Source organism: Pteropus vampyrus, unplaced genomic scaffold (assembly GCF_000151845.1).
Source record: "Pteropus vampyrus isolate Shadow unplaced genomic scaffold, Pvam_2.0 Scaffold14, whole genome shotgun sequence".
In the NCBI taxonomy this organism is placed as follows: domain Eukaryota; kingdom Metazoa; phylum Chordata; class Mammalia; order Chiroptera; family Pteropodidae; genus Pteropus; species Pteropus vampyrus.
Genome location: NW_011888795.1, coordinates 13,094,975 through 13,111,788, shown reverse-complemented (window position 1 = coordinate 13,111,788; position 16,814 = coordinate 13,094,975). Strand labels below are relative to the sequence as shown.

At 36.6% G+C, this 16,814-nt stretch overlaps 1 protein-coding gene across 12 annotated transcripts in view; it reads right to left on the bottom strand.

Annotated features, from left to right (window-relative positions):
- PEX5L (peroxisomal biogenesis factor 5 like) overlaps nucleotides 1–16,814 on the bottom strand; it is a 211,272-nt gene that overhangs the window by 4,589 nt on the left and 189,869 nt on the right. For all 12 annotated transcript variants that reach the window (XM_011382959.2, XM_011382982.2, XM_011383003.2 and 9 more), the window contains 6 exons: nucleotides 11,842–11,958; nucleotides 9,416–9,559; nucleotides 6,395–6,465; nucleotides 4,992–5,189; nucleotides 4,145–4,310; nucleotides 3,591–3,748 (listed from right to left, as the gene is read on the bottom strand). In XM_011382959.2, coding sequence (XP_011381261.1) covers nucleotides 3,591–3,748; nucleotides 4,145–4,310; nucleotides 4,992–5,189; nucleotides 6,395–6,465; nucleotides 9,416–9,559; nucleotides 11,842–11,958 — 854 coding nt within the window. The remainder of the gene's footprint in view (nucleotides 1–3,590; nucleotides 3,749–4,144; nucleotides 4,311–4,991; nucleotides 5,190–6,394; nucleotides 6,466–9,415; nucleotides 9,560–11,841; nucleotides 11,959–16,814) is intronic.

Below are 16,814 nucleotides of genomic sequence, written 5' to 3'. Positions count from 1 at the left end.
CCTGCTAGGCCTGTAATAACTCTGATGGGGGAGAGGGGAAGGAAGATCTTGGGATTCCCTCGTGTACAGGATGCTCTGAGTCACTAAGTATAAGGCAGTGGTCTCTGAGGGACATGGAGAGTAGCAGAATTGTCTAACTCAATAGCTTTGTTCAGCAACTCCAGGTTTTTCTCATGACGATAGCCTATACCTGTTTCCCAACTTGGGAACTCAAAGCCCTTTTGGGGACTCAGAAGATTGTACATATATGTGTGAATATATGTTTCACACATATACGTATTTTATCTTCCCTAGTGGCACCCTCCAACTGCCTGGTCATTGTTCCTGGAGGCTGCCACTGGTGGCTGTCCTGAGCTGTTTGAATGCTATGGTGGCCCCACAAAATGGGGACATTTTGGAGTCCTCCACTATCCTGTGGATCAATTCAAAGAGAACTCGATCGTTACCTCTGTGTATTGTCAATATAATCGATAGGCAGTCAGTCTGTCACAACAAAGAGGAATGATAGAAATTGCAATGGATAACTGAAGTAAACTTTGAAGGCAGAGTTAAGCTGAATCAAAGAATTTAAACTCTTTCTTTTTCCTTAATCATGTTAAGTTTCCATATTCAGGGGAAGCATTACTTTTATTGGCCATCAAGACAGAGAGGTTGTATGATCAAGTTGCAGATGTATTTGTTAAGCTAAATTAAACTGTCAGGAGCTCAAATGAGGCTCAGTTCACTTAATAAGCAGAATATGCCTTGTGATCCTGTCCAGATAATGGGCATAGCCTCTTTGGAGGAAGAATTAGTCTTTACTGTGTTCTTTTAAAAACCTCTTTGGAGGAGAGGCTGGGTGTCAATTTGTATCTCTTTTTTTGACTCCTAGTTTACAGAAAAACTGTTATTACACATATATGTATTAATAAGTGTAAATTGTGTATATGTCATGATTAATAAAAAAGCATAATTATTGTAAAGCATTTCTCATTTTATAGTTGCTTTCCCTCATTATACTAATACTAAAAATATTACTATCAAAGGGGATGAGATTTTTTTCATTAAAGAGGGGTCTCACATTTGAAACAATTAAGATTCATTGGTCTAAGCTCTACACTGGAGCTCCGACAGACAAAAGGGTAGTATTTTAAGCTACACCCAAGTTTCAGGCCAACAATTTCCTCTCCTTATTTCAATTGTATGCAATACTAGGATAAGGCTTGCCTTTGACTCTTTCTAGAAAATGTGAGATAACAAACAGCAAGTGTTAAAGCTCTTACATAGACACCTGAGCTTTTGAAGAAGAGGTCCCAAGACTTTGGTGGGTACGAAAGTATTTTGGTTGTACAGAAGTATTTGTACCAACTCCTGGCTCTCTTCTGAGCCACCTCTCTATTGAGTGTTGTTATTTCCTAAGCTTGCACCTACACCTCAAGTTAAACTTATTTTCAGAACTCATTTAAGGTGTATGTCTCACTCGATGGTCTTTTTCTCAGGAAAAAATGCAAGATGTTTATCATTTCACAAGATTTCCCATATCCAGCATGACAACAAAAGACCCACAAAGCTTAGCTGAGATGTTCTAAAGTTGCTGTTTGAGCCAGATGGACAGATTTAGCAAATAAGAATCCTGGATACACAGTGAAATTTGAGTTTCAGATAAGCAATGAATAATTTTCAGTATAAGTATGTCCTATGCCATATTTGGGAAATACTTATCCTAAAACATATTTGCTATTTATCAGAAATTCAAATTTAAATGGGCATTCCGTATTTCATCCAGCAAACTTAACATTAACTTGTTTCATACAGAAGACTTTCTGTTTGAGGATTAAAAATTCCCACCTCAACAGGGTTGCTCATTTCTACCTGTCATGGACCTTCATGGCCTCCTACAAATAGCCCTATGAAGGCTTACATCTGTGAATGCCAAGATAGTATTTTATTGGACCCTCAAGTATAATTTTCGACATTAAGAAGTTACAATTAAGAAAACTCATCCAGAAGCTTTATAAAAGCCTCCTTTAGTAGAATTCAATACATCTACATGTACATATGTATGTATTTATATCTCTCTTTGTTCTAAAAAAAGGACCTAAGGTGTCTCATAAAACATACCTGGAAAATAGGTGAATAAAAATAGTAAAGATAATATCAGGTTAGGGAAATCAGATGAAGCCAAGAATGAAGTTAATATACCCAATGGACACTTTCGGGCTTTAGACAGCTGGTATGCAGGGAGGCAGCACATGTTTGACTGTTTGCACAGCTAATGTAACGAGGACCTCAGCGAGCGGCACATCTCACAATGTCCACAAAATAAAACAAACCGGTTTCTCAGGAGTCACTCAGCTTTCCTGGTTTTGACCTGAGGAAGATCCTCTTAGAGATCAGAGAGTAAGCCAGTGACTAATGTTCTTTCTAAGATCCGTTTAGTATAAATGCACCAACTAGTTTCGAAAGACTTAATATTTGCCAAAGGCACAATGCCCTAATGCAGTTCAGAAACAGCAATTCTTCAGATGTCAAAAGAATGAAATCCAGTTATGTAGCTCTCTGATGACTTATTTAAATAATAATAATGATACAATAATGATAGCAATGATAATAATTACAGTAATAATTCCTGCTATGCATTGAGCATCTGCTTTGATGCTAGGCAATTATATTTAACCTGCACAATAATTCTGTAAGATATATATTATTACCTCTTTTATTTTTAAGCAGGTGAAGAAATTGAGTTTCAAAGTTATGTGTGCAGAGTTATAAAACCAGTCAATGGTAGAGCTGTTATTTGAACCTGACCTTGTCTGATTATAAAAGCTTGGCTCTTTCCAAGAATGAGAAAGCATTTACATTTTTTTTTGGTGGAGTTTTAAAACTAACATTTAGTTCTCCTTTTTCCAGTTATGAAAATGATAAACTATTTATTTAGAAACGTAAAAAATAGAAAAAAGAAAGAAGAAAAGAAATCACCCAAACTTTTATTACCCAAAAGAAACAAAGGTCATTTATGTTTCTTTTGAGGAAAAGAGAGAGGATATAAACATGAACGATAATAAGGATTTATAAGAGAAGTAGGAAAGCATTTCAAATAACCCACCATTTAAATTTGTTTTCTTAATTCTTAAATATTAATTTTATTGGCAAATTAGGTTTAGAGAACCTGAATTCTTGATTGTGCTTTGCCAAAAATTGGCATTGGGACCTTCTTAAGTCATTTTGCTGGGTTTCCCTATCCCCCAAGATTTTCCTTTTCCTTACTTGGAAAATGAAAGTTTGGACTGTTCATGTTTCTAAAGAGTTGCCCTTGGGGTTGTTAAAAATCTGGACAACTTATCCCAACCCAGACTGACTGAACCAAAAGCTCTGGAGGAGGGGCCTGGGAATCTATATTTCACAAGATGCTTACATAACTGCAGCCCTCTAAAGACTAAGAAACACTAAAGCAAATTGTTCTTGCTTCAATAGGCATTGGGACCTGAAGGTTCAAAGCTTACTCTTAACAGAAGGAAGATTACTCCTACAAAAGGAGATTTTTTTTTACTGGGAAATAATAGTCAGCCATGAGCATGACTCTTGGTTTCCAGCCTGCTGCCATACTTCACCTGTAGGCGCCCAGGTTGATGCAGCTTATCCCCAGATTGTATCTGGATCGGATGAAGCCTGGTTGGATCTCCAGGGCTCGTGTGTAGGCCTCCACAGCTTCCTCACTGCGGTCTCCATTTGCCAAGGTCGCCCCAAGACGGTTCCATAATGAATAGTCCTGATGACAAAACGAGAGCTCTCTAACGACCATTACAAGACACAATGACAGAGTAGTCCCATATCCCCTGCAGAAGAAGGATGATGGCTACACATTTATCCAGTGCTCATGGACAAGAATCATGACATGGCGAATTACTCAAAATTCTTTATGGACTACTTTGTAAAATGACTTTTATTCATCAAAGAACAGCTACCATTTAATGCTGTCAAGTAATTTGTGTTTCTATTTCAGGTACTTAAGTATTAACAGCCACAGGAGCATATCGTTACTACTGATCACTTTAAACTATTGAATGTAGGGAAATAAAGTATAGCAGAAATGTACGAAATGTATCTTGTGAAAACATTTTTTTTTTTTAACAGAAAACCTTATGGTTTCTTGCTATGTACTTACCTCTGGCCGAACAGTTAAGGCAGCATTAAATGCATCTATTGCTCTATTAAATTCTCCACTCAGGTGGAACAGTACCCCCAGACCTGTCTGTAGGTCTGGGTCAATCATATCTCCATTTTGGTGGGCAGCTTCCAGATATAATTCCTTCACTCCTTCCAGAACAGAGCTACAAGGGGTGAAAAATGGATTTGTAATTCAAATAATCTAAACATGAATGATTGACTATTATGTTCTCTGTTCCAAGGGAACATTTAAATTATAGTCTGGAAAAATGTTGCTTAAAATATTTTAGTGTAATGAGAGGACTATTAATACTTCATGTTAAAAAATACCTGCTAATTTTTATGAAATATTTTGTCGTACAGAGATACAAACTGTGCTCAGTAAAGTCTCCACAAGGAGAGTTTCATTGACTCTGTAAGTGTCAATGTAGAAAACCCAAGGGCTAAGTGTCCTGAGGCCTCAGTGAGAAAGAATTTAACATCACGATTTATTGTGATAGAAACAAAATTCCCAGAAGAAAGGAGTTCCATTTTTCCCCATACCTAATTCTCAGGCTTCATAAAGCTTGGCACATTGGTACTTACTATAATTTATTTTAGGTTAATTATATGTCTAAAGCATTTGGCTTTAAAATATGGTACTGATAAATGTTTGTGAGTGCCCACGATGTAGATCATGTGTCCAAAGGTTGGCTCTGGTCTCAGCATGAATCTTTTAAATCAGTGCTGCTCTTCTAGCAGAATGCTGTCCTATAAACCATCTGGAACGGGTGGTGGCGGGGCCCTGAGGCTCATTAATAACCCTTGTGGTGATTGAGTATACGAGTGTGATTTAATGAGGATACCTATCAACTGGAGACTTAGACATCCGCCGAGTGAGGCCTGGAGATCCCTTCTTGCTCTTCACAAGGTATTTGTACTTTGGATTTTGCTTAATCCAATTCTTTAGAGCTTCACAGGCATCCTGCTGATGGCCGGTGTTAGTGTAACTCACAGCCAAAGCCATCAAAGCTTTCAAGTTATTGGGCTGCAATTCTAAACACCTGAAAGGAGGAAAAAAAAAAAAAAAAGAAAAAAGCCCAGCCATTTTCAGATTTTTTGGGAAGCTAGAGCCTGAACAATTCTTTAGAAAATTTGAGGTCTTTATTAATTAAATGGTGCAAAAATATTGCTAAATTGTGTTAAATCTCTGGAAGATACCATATTTATTTACATGAAAATTGAGACCGCACCATATTTTTAAGTAAGTTAAAACATCCTGATGAGTGCTAGGTTCGGTAATTTTAAAAAAATGGTTTTAAAACTACAGAAAGTGTGGCTAATTCCTGCACATAATTTATTAGTAGTTAGTTTAATTAATGAGAAGTAGGGCATATCATTATTTTAACTCTGCTCTGCTATCAATATATTAAATGTACCTGATCCACAAACAAACTGACTCGAACTAAATTTAGACAGCCCAGAAGGAAGTCTGTACAGTGTTTTGTAAAGGAGAAGGAATGCACATGGGAATCACCTGGGGATCTGGTAACATGCAGATTCCAATGCAGTGGGCCTGGCATGGGCCCATGGCTGGGCAGGCCTGACAAGCTCCCAGGTGATGACAGTGCTGCTGGTAGTCTCTGGTAAGACTTTGAGTAGCAAGCCCTAGATGGTACTTTAGAAGACCATTCATTCATTCATTCATTTATAAGAAACATTAGGAAAAGTAGAAGTCTACTTACTAGGGGCTGTTTTTTCCCCAGGGTTTAAATAGGGGCTCTAATCAAATAAGGTGTGATGCTACATGCACCCAAAGTAGTCAAGATCTTCAATCAGGGGCTCAGGAGTGATACCTTCGGGTTGCTGAAAGCATCTCCGGAGGTGCTCCGTAGACCCCCAGGAGCTAAAATTACACTGAGATTATTCTGAGTATGTTTTTCCTGAAGAAACTTTCAGATGCTGCAGAAGGCTAGAATGTTAAAGGGAACTATTTATTCAAGGAGTCTATTTCATGATTGCTTTTGACATAGACTTTTTCGTGCCAATGAGGGTCAATTGATTTTTAGATGGCAAAATACTGCGATTTAGGAACATTATTTCTTTGTAAGTTCTTGTTTTCCAGAGTAAGTGTAAGTAATATGTGGCATCTCAGTACTTATCCTGGCCAAATTCTTTACAATGTACTTAAGGCTCAAAAAACAAATCTGAAAAACAGGAAGTTCATTAATTAGTGTCCATCAGTGATTTCGCATTTAGCTTCACCTACCTCTGGAGGGCGACAATAGCCGCTTGTTCATTTTCATTCTCTGCCTGGGTTATCCCGAGAAACTGCCATGCCTACAAAAAAAAACCCCCAAAAACAAAAAAAAACAACTGATGGCAACATTGCAAGAGGAAGCAGACTCACTCATGTGCTAGAGAGTTGGTTTGTTTACCTGTGACAGATCCCTCTGTGCAGAGCAACCTGTCTCAGATCTTAGAGTCTTGTAAAAGAGAAAAATATCACATGCATTTCTTCAAACTCTTGTGATATCTGGGTCAAGATCCTCTGTCACAAACTCTCAGTATTTATTCTCTCCTGTGATCCACGGGAACCTCTGAGTTTCTGAGATTTCATAATAGTAGGTATCTTAAAACCAAAAGATTATCTATCTATCATCTATCATCTATCAATCATCTATAGATATATAATTCTGCATTTGTGAGGAAAAGAGGTAGAAAAATAACCCAGAAAAGTAGATAAATAGTCTATAAAGTTTGTAATAGGAAATCTCAAGATGTACTAAGTGAAATTAGCTTATATAAACAAAAATCAAGTAGTTATTAGAAGTAATGCAAAATTTAGAAACTGAGGAAAACAAAACAAAATAAAACAAAACCCTCACTGTTCTAATAAAATCACTGTTAAAATGCATAAAAATACATAAAAGTGCAATCTAATGTTATATATAATTTTATAGCCTATACTTATGTTTCATTATAAGTACTTTTTTACATTTTTACAAATTCTTTCTACTTATAATTTTTAATTTAAATTTTCTTGAATCGATATCCCATTATTTACTCAACCAATCTCCAATTATTGGTCTAAGGTTGTTTCCAATCCTTTGCTTTTGTAAATAATATGAAGAATATCTTAAAACAGATAATTTTTTTTATATCTAGAATAAACGTTTTTAATATAACAAATTTATACTTATACACTTTTAAGAACAATAATTTCACACTATTACAAGAGCAATATGCATCAACGAAACCTCTCATTACACACATTGTCCTTGAATTTGCCGGGCGTGGGGGCGAGAATCTGAGTCTTAGGGATTTAAAAAAGATTTAAGACGTGCATAACTCTTCCACCTTTGAGAATCAATACTATGGATGTTTTAAAATAAAACTGTATGAAAAAATTGTATTGGCTTTACCCTTATAAATTACTATTATACAAACCATGTAAACTCAAAAATACTAATTATTTCCCCCCAGAATATCAGTGATTCTTTTTAATTTTTCAAATGTACAGAGGGCAGCCTCTATTTTGATCTCATCTTCTGCATATCTTAGAATTCTTCTTAAGAAAAGATTGATGAAACAGTCTTTCTTTGGGGGCTTCTTTCTAGCCTTTGGGCATGACATCATTTTCACTGTTCACAGATCATTGATTATCCTAGCCTTGGGGTCTCCATGGATTCAGAAGCCCTGGGTCCTTGTCTAGGATCCATTAGTTACCAAGTATCCTAATTTTCTCATTCATGAGTCTGGGATAATAATGTACAACTTATTTATTTTTTTAACCTCCCAGAGTTATGTCAAACGACATAACATATATGAAAATGCATAGCATTTAGAAATGTAAGATGCCATTATTATTTTGGGGGGCCGATCTATAGTTTTCTCTTCTATAAAGATTCATAGATCTTTTTAAAAATTCCAATATTTTGGTTCAGAATTCCAGCTCTCAGGTCAATCTCATTTCACCGTCAGTCTTTAACAAGATACCAGAGGCTTTAGTAATCAGTTGTTTTTTTCTACACAAACTAAGTACAACCAATAGTAATAATGAAGGCTAAATATTGATGTGCTAGGCACTGAACTGAGCGCTTTATTCGTATGAACTAATTTAATCCTCACAACATCCAATGAGATAGTTATTATAATCATGATTTTCATTTTACATATGAGGAAACAGAAGCTTAGAGGGTTTAAATGACTTGTCCCACATTAGCTCATAGCTAGCAGTAGAGCATGATTTGAACCTGCACAGTTAGGATAGCAGAGCCTAGAAGCTCAACCACTATTCTATACTGCCTTCTCAGCACCATATATACCCCTCAAAATTTCTGCAAATTCTTCTGGGAATATACTTTATAAGATGTTTCCTGAAAATAATAAACTAAAAAAGAAACCTTTATACCTGCTACTCTTATTACAGAATGTAGTGGACCAAAACAGGATTGCAGAAGCCTCTTTGCTGTTCTCCCGGCCTCTGTCTCCCATCATCCTTCACATCTCAGAGAAGGGGTTTTCTAACACGCAGATCAAAACGTGTCCCTCTTCCCTAGTGTTTCCCCATGGCTTTCAGGGTGAAGTTCAAACTCTTGCCTACCTCTCCTTGCCTCCTCTCCTGGCGTTCTCTCCTCCCCTCTCTCCTCTGATCCAATGTTTCAGGTCCCTCTGCTCATCCACAAACCATTCCCTCCAAACAACAACTCGACTCCCCTGCTGTCTTTAATCAATCGTCCTTCAAAACTCAGCTTTGGATTCATGGTAGAGGAAGGCTGGGTCAGGCGCCTTGCTCTCTGCTCTCCTAGTCTACTGCGCATACTCTGACACTGTATTTATTACACTGCACTGATTTATTTATCTGTCTCTCTAGACAGACCACTAATGTGCCTTTTCAACTGTTCCATTTTTCTAGTTCTTCAGTGTTTTAAGCCAGTGCCTGGGACAATCCCTGGGACATAGTATGTGCTCAATAAATGTGAAATGAGTAAATCAAAGGTGAGATGTGGTGTGACTCTAGACCCAGATAAAAATATACACTGCCCTCTAAAAACTGCCAAACTTCCAGGTAGGCAATTTTAATTTTTCATTTTCTGTCCCCGCCCTTTATTTTGGAGCCCTGAAGATTTGCTCAGAAAACAGGCTATATCAGACTAAAGCAGGTTAACTCCCTTGGGAACCTCGACTTGATGCAAATGCTACCCAGTAGAGCTCTGTGTCACTATCTGTCCCTCATTTGGACATGAGGCCACTTTCTGAGCCTGGCAGGATGAAGGGGAAATGAAACCTCTGCATCTCCAGGGTCCTGAAGAATCGCTGCCTCCATGAACAGAATGGTAACTGGCAGGTCTCCTTCCTTCAGCCTTTTTAGGCCTTCTTCAAATGCCCCCGGCCAGTCCTTGAAGGGGTTTTCAGTGTGGAAGTAATATCCCTACAACACAGAGAAGGGCCAGCACAAGAAGATTCTCACATTCAGTAAGTTCTTTTTAAATTTTAATTTAGTGTAATTAAATTAATTGCAATTAAATTTCAATTACTGCTTTTTCCTTATTATGAATGTACATTTTCATTGTTTAAATTTTAGACATTATTTTGTTATTGAATAATATGAAAAGATATAAAAAGTTACCCACCATGCTGCAACCTAAAAATGATCCCTGCAAATATTTTGGAGTTTGTTTTTCTTCTGATATTTCTTTTGTTCATTTTGTTTTAGCCACTTCCCCCCCCAAAATTTTTAAAATAGTTTTTGGACATATTTTTGCTAGGTGCTGCCACCCAGTCTTCCTGAAGTATTGATACAACGTAGTGTACATCTGTTTATGGACTGTGGCCCTTTTGAGGGCTAATAAACCATTGTAATATCTAAGATTTTTTTTGCCCTTCCACTCTTCAAACCAGTTTTTGCCCCATTGGTGGCTATATTGCCTACTGAGAATGCATGTTTTAAAGTTATAGAGCTTCTTTTATGGTAAAAATTTAAACAATGCAGAATGTACAAATACTCTAGTATTTTTGTACGAGTACATAAATTAAATGAATAAATTCATACTATATATGCCGTTTTGTAGCTTAAGCCCCACTTAGTTTTAGTTATTATAATTATTTATATTATATTTAAATTTATTTAATCAATACCATATTGACGAACATTCAGATTACTTTCACTTTTTTAATCGTTATAAATAAAGTTACAGTGAAAGCCTCATCTCAAATCTTTTTCTGCACTGATTATTACCGTATGATAAATTTCTAGAGGGCTTTATTAGGCTAAAAGCTTTGAAATATTTTGAGGCCTGTGATATATGTGGGTGAATTGTTTTAGAGAAAGTGTGTCTCAATTTAAACTCTCATGAGAAGTATCTGAGAGACATTATTTGTGGTAACCTTACTAGCATAGATTATCATAAAATTCTTTTAATTTGATAGATACAAAGAAGCTAGTCTGATAATGCTAAGGTTTTAAAATAGAACAAATGGAGACCTTTATTCTTCATAGGTGCTTAGAAAGACAAAACCCCTTATCAAAAGCCACAGGGTATGACCAGCTTATGTAGTGGTGTTACAGATATGTGGTCCCAGGAGTGAGGAACTCAAGGTCCCAGTCATGTCTGAGGTTCAAGGATTATAGCCCAGAGTCTGATAATCTGCATCAATGTTCTTCTTGTGTAGTTTTTCTTTTTTCTTTTCTTTCATTCTTTCTTTCTTTCTTTTTTTTTGTGGAAGAGACAGTCATTTTTAATGAGATGGTTGTTTTGATTTTATGAGATTGCCTGGCTTACTGAGGGACACAGAACACTGGGAAGAGAAAGACTATTTAATGACTATGTAGACTGCAAATCCCCTAAAATCAGAAACTATTAACATCATTTCTCCAGTATCTAGTGCAAAGTAGACACAAGTAAATATTAGTTGGATTGAGCTACATAACACAGAAATTACTTAGAACTAAATATTACTGAGACCTTTTCCACTACAAAAATCATAATATAAATATATACTATATATGTCCCCCTGCCCCCACCCTGTGTAAGAAAATTCTACATCTCTTTCTATCTTTCAAGTCATTTAAACTTATTTTTCAAGGTTTGTTTGTTTGTTTGTTTTCAACTGTTTTTTAAAAGCATAAATCTAGGGGCAACTGGGACTTCATGGGTAATTTGACTGGTTGTTCACCGTGCTTACAGATTTGTTGGGGCTTCTGTCAGAGACTATTTCTGAGGAATCCCCTTGAGACTTGATCTGGTTGTGTGAAAGGTATCTTTACCACTGAGTTTTTTGCTAGCTGTCTAATGACCAAGTGTGAAATACAGTCCTAAGTCCTGCCTTACTCCCTGCCCATTGATATAACTTCTGTATGCTTGTGGGCATGACTGATGACAAAACGCATTATGGAATTAGCCCAGTTCTTGTTCCAACCTACCCTCAATGTCAATTAGTTCAGCAACTAGCCCACAGTCAGGATCCAAGATCTGCCAAATTTTCTGTTTTAACATTGATAAAAATAAGGATATTCCATTCCAGTTTTGCTGCCTTCACACACTGAATGATTATATTGTTTTCATCTACCAGAATTTCTTCTAGGTCAGATTGACATTAAATTGTCTGCTTGCTTCTTGTATTTTTCACAAATTGTTATCAACTAATTTATAAAAATATGATCCAAAGAGGTTAAAAAAATCGGTCAGCATGTATAGGAAGAGAATCGGTCACCTTCTCGCTAGCTGAGATCGTAACTTGGTTCTGGGCTTCTTGGTTCTCAGATATCCAGTTCCTCCGGGCCATTTCTTCCCATTCTGCTTGCATCTTATCCCAAAACTCTGTGTCCGACTAAGAGACAGGAAAAATGAAGAGAGAAGGATTTAAGAACATGCTATATCATTTGGTTTATTTCCAGGAAGACAATTTTACTGATAGATCAAATGAATTCTAAGGAGGAATAAAATGTTGAAACTGGCCACGTCCAACTCAGACGTTGAAGAGCTTCTGGAGGGTACTCAGTGGTCAAAGTGTTGAAATGGATTAATTGTGACTTTTTCCAGCAGGAAAATAGCTACCATCTGAAGGACCTGGATCACATATCCATTACTTGAACAATTTCAAATGTGGGTACCAGACACACATTTTAGGAAGAGTGCTTTCTCCTTGAATTGCTCCTAGGATATGAGGAATTGGAGCAACAGCTTTGGGACTGCTTGAGCAGTGACTTGGGAGGCAGCTGTCTGTAGACAAAGGAAAGTAACATTAGTTGATCCTACGCTGTTCCAAGCACTGTGCTAGAAGAAAACTGAGCCTAGAGGGTTGTGGTCACAGAACTAGGGATGCACAGGATCTGAACCCTAGTCTGGCTTCCAAACTCACACTTAGCAGCTTATGGCAAACTTGGTGTTAAAGAATGAAGGACTCTGGCTTTGGTTTCGAACTTCACTAAGTCTTCTTCAAGGTTTTTTTCTATGGCGAAATGATATTTTCTCCATACAATTTTCTTTTACATCTTCTAAAAAGAAAATTGGGCCATTTGTTCTTTACTTCAGAGGAGATGTGAGTTCCTGGATGGAAGCAGACCTTTTCTGCAAGATTTGTCCCAGATGTGCTTCTATTTCATTAAGCCTAAAAAGAATGCTTTAGGTGTCCTGTAAGGAGAAAAAAGGGACAAGTATCTTAAAGAACTTAAGGAGGAAGGGGAACTTTTCAGAGGTAAGGAAAGAGAAGGAGGATGGGGGGTTCTGAGATGGGTGGGAGACTGATGCTTAGCTTTTAGGTGTTTCCCTGGCAAATTGGCCCAACCACCAAGAGGATGACAGAGGGTGTGCCTGGCGTGGTGGGGGTGCTGACTTGAACGCTGATCTCCATGTGTCAGGGAAATAGAAGGAAACTGGATTTCAAGGAATCACTTGGGGCTTGGTCTGAAGTTAGTAGTCAATGTGACAAATAAGAGGATGAAGACTCTGTCTTTGTTTTTTGGCACCACATAAGCTTTCCAGATTTGGTGCTCGAAACTAAGTTACCTGACAGTGTGGTAAGACAGATGCTTAGAAACCAAACCTTAAAGAAAACAAAGAAGTGGGTATTCCTTGAATATCTGAGTCTGGGGCTGAGATCCATACTCTTTACTGCAAATCTCAATTTCTATGATCTAAGTCTAGTGACTTGTTGGCACACCATCAACCTGACTTGCGGTTGCCCTTCACCTTTTGATTCTCTCAGTCTCACCCTCCACTCTGCCCTGATGTCTGGGTAGTGGTTGTCCTGTGACGGGAACTCTTCTTCAAAGTTGTTTTGAATGATAAATATAACCTTATCTCTTCCACATATAAATGTTCAGGGAATGAAGGCAAGCCCAGTGAGATTAATTCCAGGCTACTAAATAAATAGGTCTTGTTCTCTTTGATTATATCTAGAATACTCATTCCTACCACAGAAATGGGTCCTGTCCTTTCAATGGGGGCATTTTCTCAATGAAGACTCTTGACAATCCATGTCTGGGATGCTAGAAGCACGTGGAATGGCCACCACTTTTCTAGGTTAAGGTTAAGAATAAAATTCAAAATTTTTTTTTCAATGAAATTTTGAATTCTAATAGAATACTAAATTGTTCAAACAGTAATCTCAGATACACAAAAGCAATGGCTAGATATAATACTAGAGGAAAATATGCTATCATGTTAAGGGCAATCTATCTTTGAATGAAGGGACGATAGGTGATGTTTTTCCTGCTTCTTTACATTTTTCCGTACTTTCTGAATTTTCTGAGTATGCATTGATTTTATAATTATAAAAAGATTAAAAACAGCAATAAAAAAGAAAAATAAATTAGTTTTCCTTTTTCAATACTATGAAAGCTCAACATTTATATACTGAAGAGTTAGGAGAAAATTTCTAGAGACTCATTTTCTTGAATAGCTTTTCAAAGATGCATGTTCAACCTGTCTGCATAGACACTAAGAGAAATCTGTCAAGTGAATTTTATAATGTTTACTGATTTTCCCAAGCCCCCTGGTGGGTGATGTGAAATGTCAATGACTTCAAGTACTTTCTAAGGCAGTTACGTGTTTCCCTAGTGAGAGTCCCTAGAATTTAAAGCTATTACAAACCTTCTGAATGAAAGTATGAGGAGGATTTTATAATGTGTACATCTGGGTTACAAAAGGATGCATCACCTTTCCTGCAGTTTCAAATTAGAGCAACAAATGCATAAATAAGACTGCTGTGGGAAACAGAGCCACAGCGAAGGTGGGGCAGCCAGGCTGTCATTTAATGAGATACACCAGGACTTTCTGTTATCACTTTGGATGAGTTTTGCTGACTAATTAAAGTGCACAGCACAGTTTCATTTAATTACAGAAGACTACTTTTAGCACAATCAATTTTCATCCATCTCAGAATCCAGACTTCATTCACGTAACTGCAATTAACATTGCTTCTTTTTTCTATTTCTAATCAATTTCAGAGAAACCTGAAACATATTTGAATTTTAAACATTTAAGACATGACCGAGGGGATTTAATGTATTGATGATTTTCTTAGCTGTTCTGGGATTTTTAGATTGTGTTTTATATTCTACAGGCAATAAATTACCTGCTTGCACCAGAAATGAGCTATTGTTTGCAATCCATTTTCATTTTAAAAAATAGCTTTTTGGTGATAACAATGGTAGATGTTCATAAAAAACTTGGGATATGCAGCATGATGGCGCAGAACAGTAGCTTTTTCTTCAGATGAACCTGGGAACAAATTCTGGCTCCATTTCCAACCCACAAGTCCTTTAACCTCTCTAGGTCTCATTTTCCTTACCTTTAAAATGAAGACATAATAGTGATCTTGGTTAGTCATTGTGATAACTACATGAGAAAAATATATCTGAGGCATAGAGCACATGGTAAATGGTCAATAAAAGCAGGTTCTTAAACGTGTTTTTGTAACATTGAAAAATATAAAGAATGAACAAAAATCATCCATAGCTTCAAAGCTCAAAGACACTTTTGTGAGTATTTTGGTATTTTAATTTTCTGTAAATACATATCTTCTTCCAAATATCTTTCTTTTCTTCATTTAAATCTTTTGTTTCTACCTAATTATTCGACAATTGGAGGAAAGTTAAGACTATTATAGTAAAAATGGATTGTTTTGTAGCAATTAAAACAGTATTTATGAAGAGTTCATTACAACATGAAATAGTCCTTGAGTTATAACATTCCATGATAAGTAGTATGATCACAATGATAGAAAACAACAACAAATAATATACTAGGGTAAAAAGACTACAGAGCAATGCACCAATAGCACTGCTTGCATGTGATGGGATTATGTGTAATTTGTCCATCACCTTTTCTTATACTTTTCAGCATTTCCCAGATTTTCTATTGCTAGCATGTGTTACTTTGGTAAAAAAGTGAAATTTGATTTTAAAATGCTGACTTATTTTCAATTTTATTTCCTCTATGATGTCTTTTCTAATGACCCCCACATTAGAATAATTTCTTGCTTCTCTGAATTCTTTCAACACAGATAATCTGTGTAAGTGGTTTGGAAGAAGTATGAGCTAGAAGCTGCCATTACCCCTGTGAACTGGAACAAATAACTTTAACTCCTCTATACATTATTTTTTCTCATTTGTAAGGTGAGAAAACTGGGTTTATTAGACAAATAGCTCAGGCTTCTTTGTCTATGCAGATTGACTCAGAAGATCAGAATAAGAGGAAAGGAAGATCTTAGCTCAGGATTACATTGTTTTTTCTTTTTTTCTTTTTTTTTTTTAAAGGGGTCTTCTAGCCTGTTCACCGATCTCCAAAAATTATAATTTAAAGTATATTTGACATTTTCCCTTCACTTTTTGATTGTAAAGTAGAAAATAAAAATTTCTGTAAGAATAATGGCAAAATTAAATATTAAATAGATTAAAATATTGAAAATAAGAAAATTAGTTTAGAACCAGGAAATTTTAAAGAATAGTAGCATATAACCAGTTCCCATTCACCAAGTCTATTTTGGTCATCCTTGAATTAAAATAGAGATACCTTCAGTTTTGTGGGTAATCATAATTGTCAATTAGAAAAATTCTAGGATTCTGCCTGAAAGGAGTCTGGCTTTCTTTTTGCCTCTTTAGCCATCCACTGATTAACCATTACTGGATCTAAACTTTAAAAAACAACCAATCAACCAAACAACCAATCAATCCACCTATTTTATATGTGCAAAAGAAAAGAGAGTACTCCTTGCATTGAGAGGAATAAAAAATCACTATGCAATATTTGCCACACGATGAACAACTTTTATGTGCAGTCTGTTTGGGACCTCATTGCCTTAAAATTGCCTAGGCTGGTGAAGAGTGGCTGAAATGTCCCCGCTCATCACATCTCTTGTTGACTAAGAGCTCAGTATTAGTTAAGGATTCTGTATGGCTGCCCAAAGAATATATTCAACGTGGGGCTGCAATCATAGAATTTGGATTGGTCAGAATTTTGCGGGGAGGCGGGGGAGAGCATTGGTCAGAATTAGTTTGAGCTCTGGATATAGTCCTGGGTGTCCCACATAGTGAGAATCATTGACATATTGGAATCTACTCAGTCAACAATGATAGGGCAAGAGTACCCTTGTTTATGAAGCAATTCACCTGGTAAAGCAAGGTCAGAGGGGTGATGAGAGCTGAGCAAGCCAGCTTAGCCTTGTGCAGACAGCAGAACTAG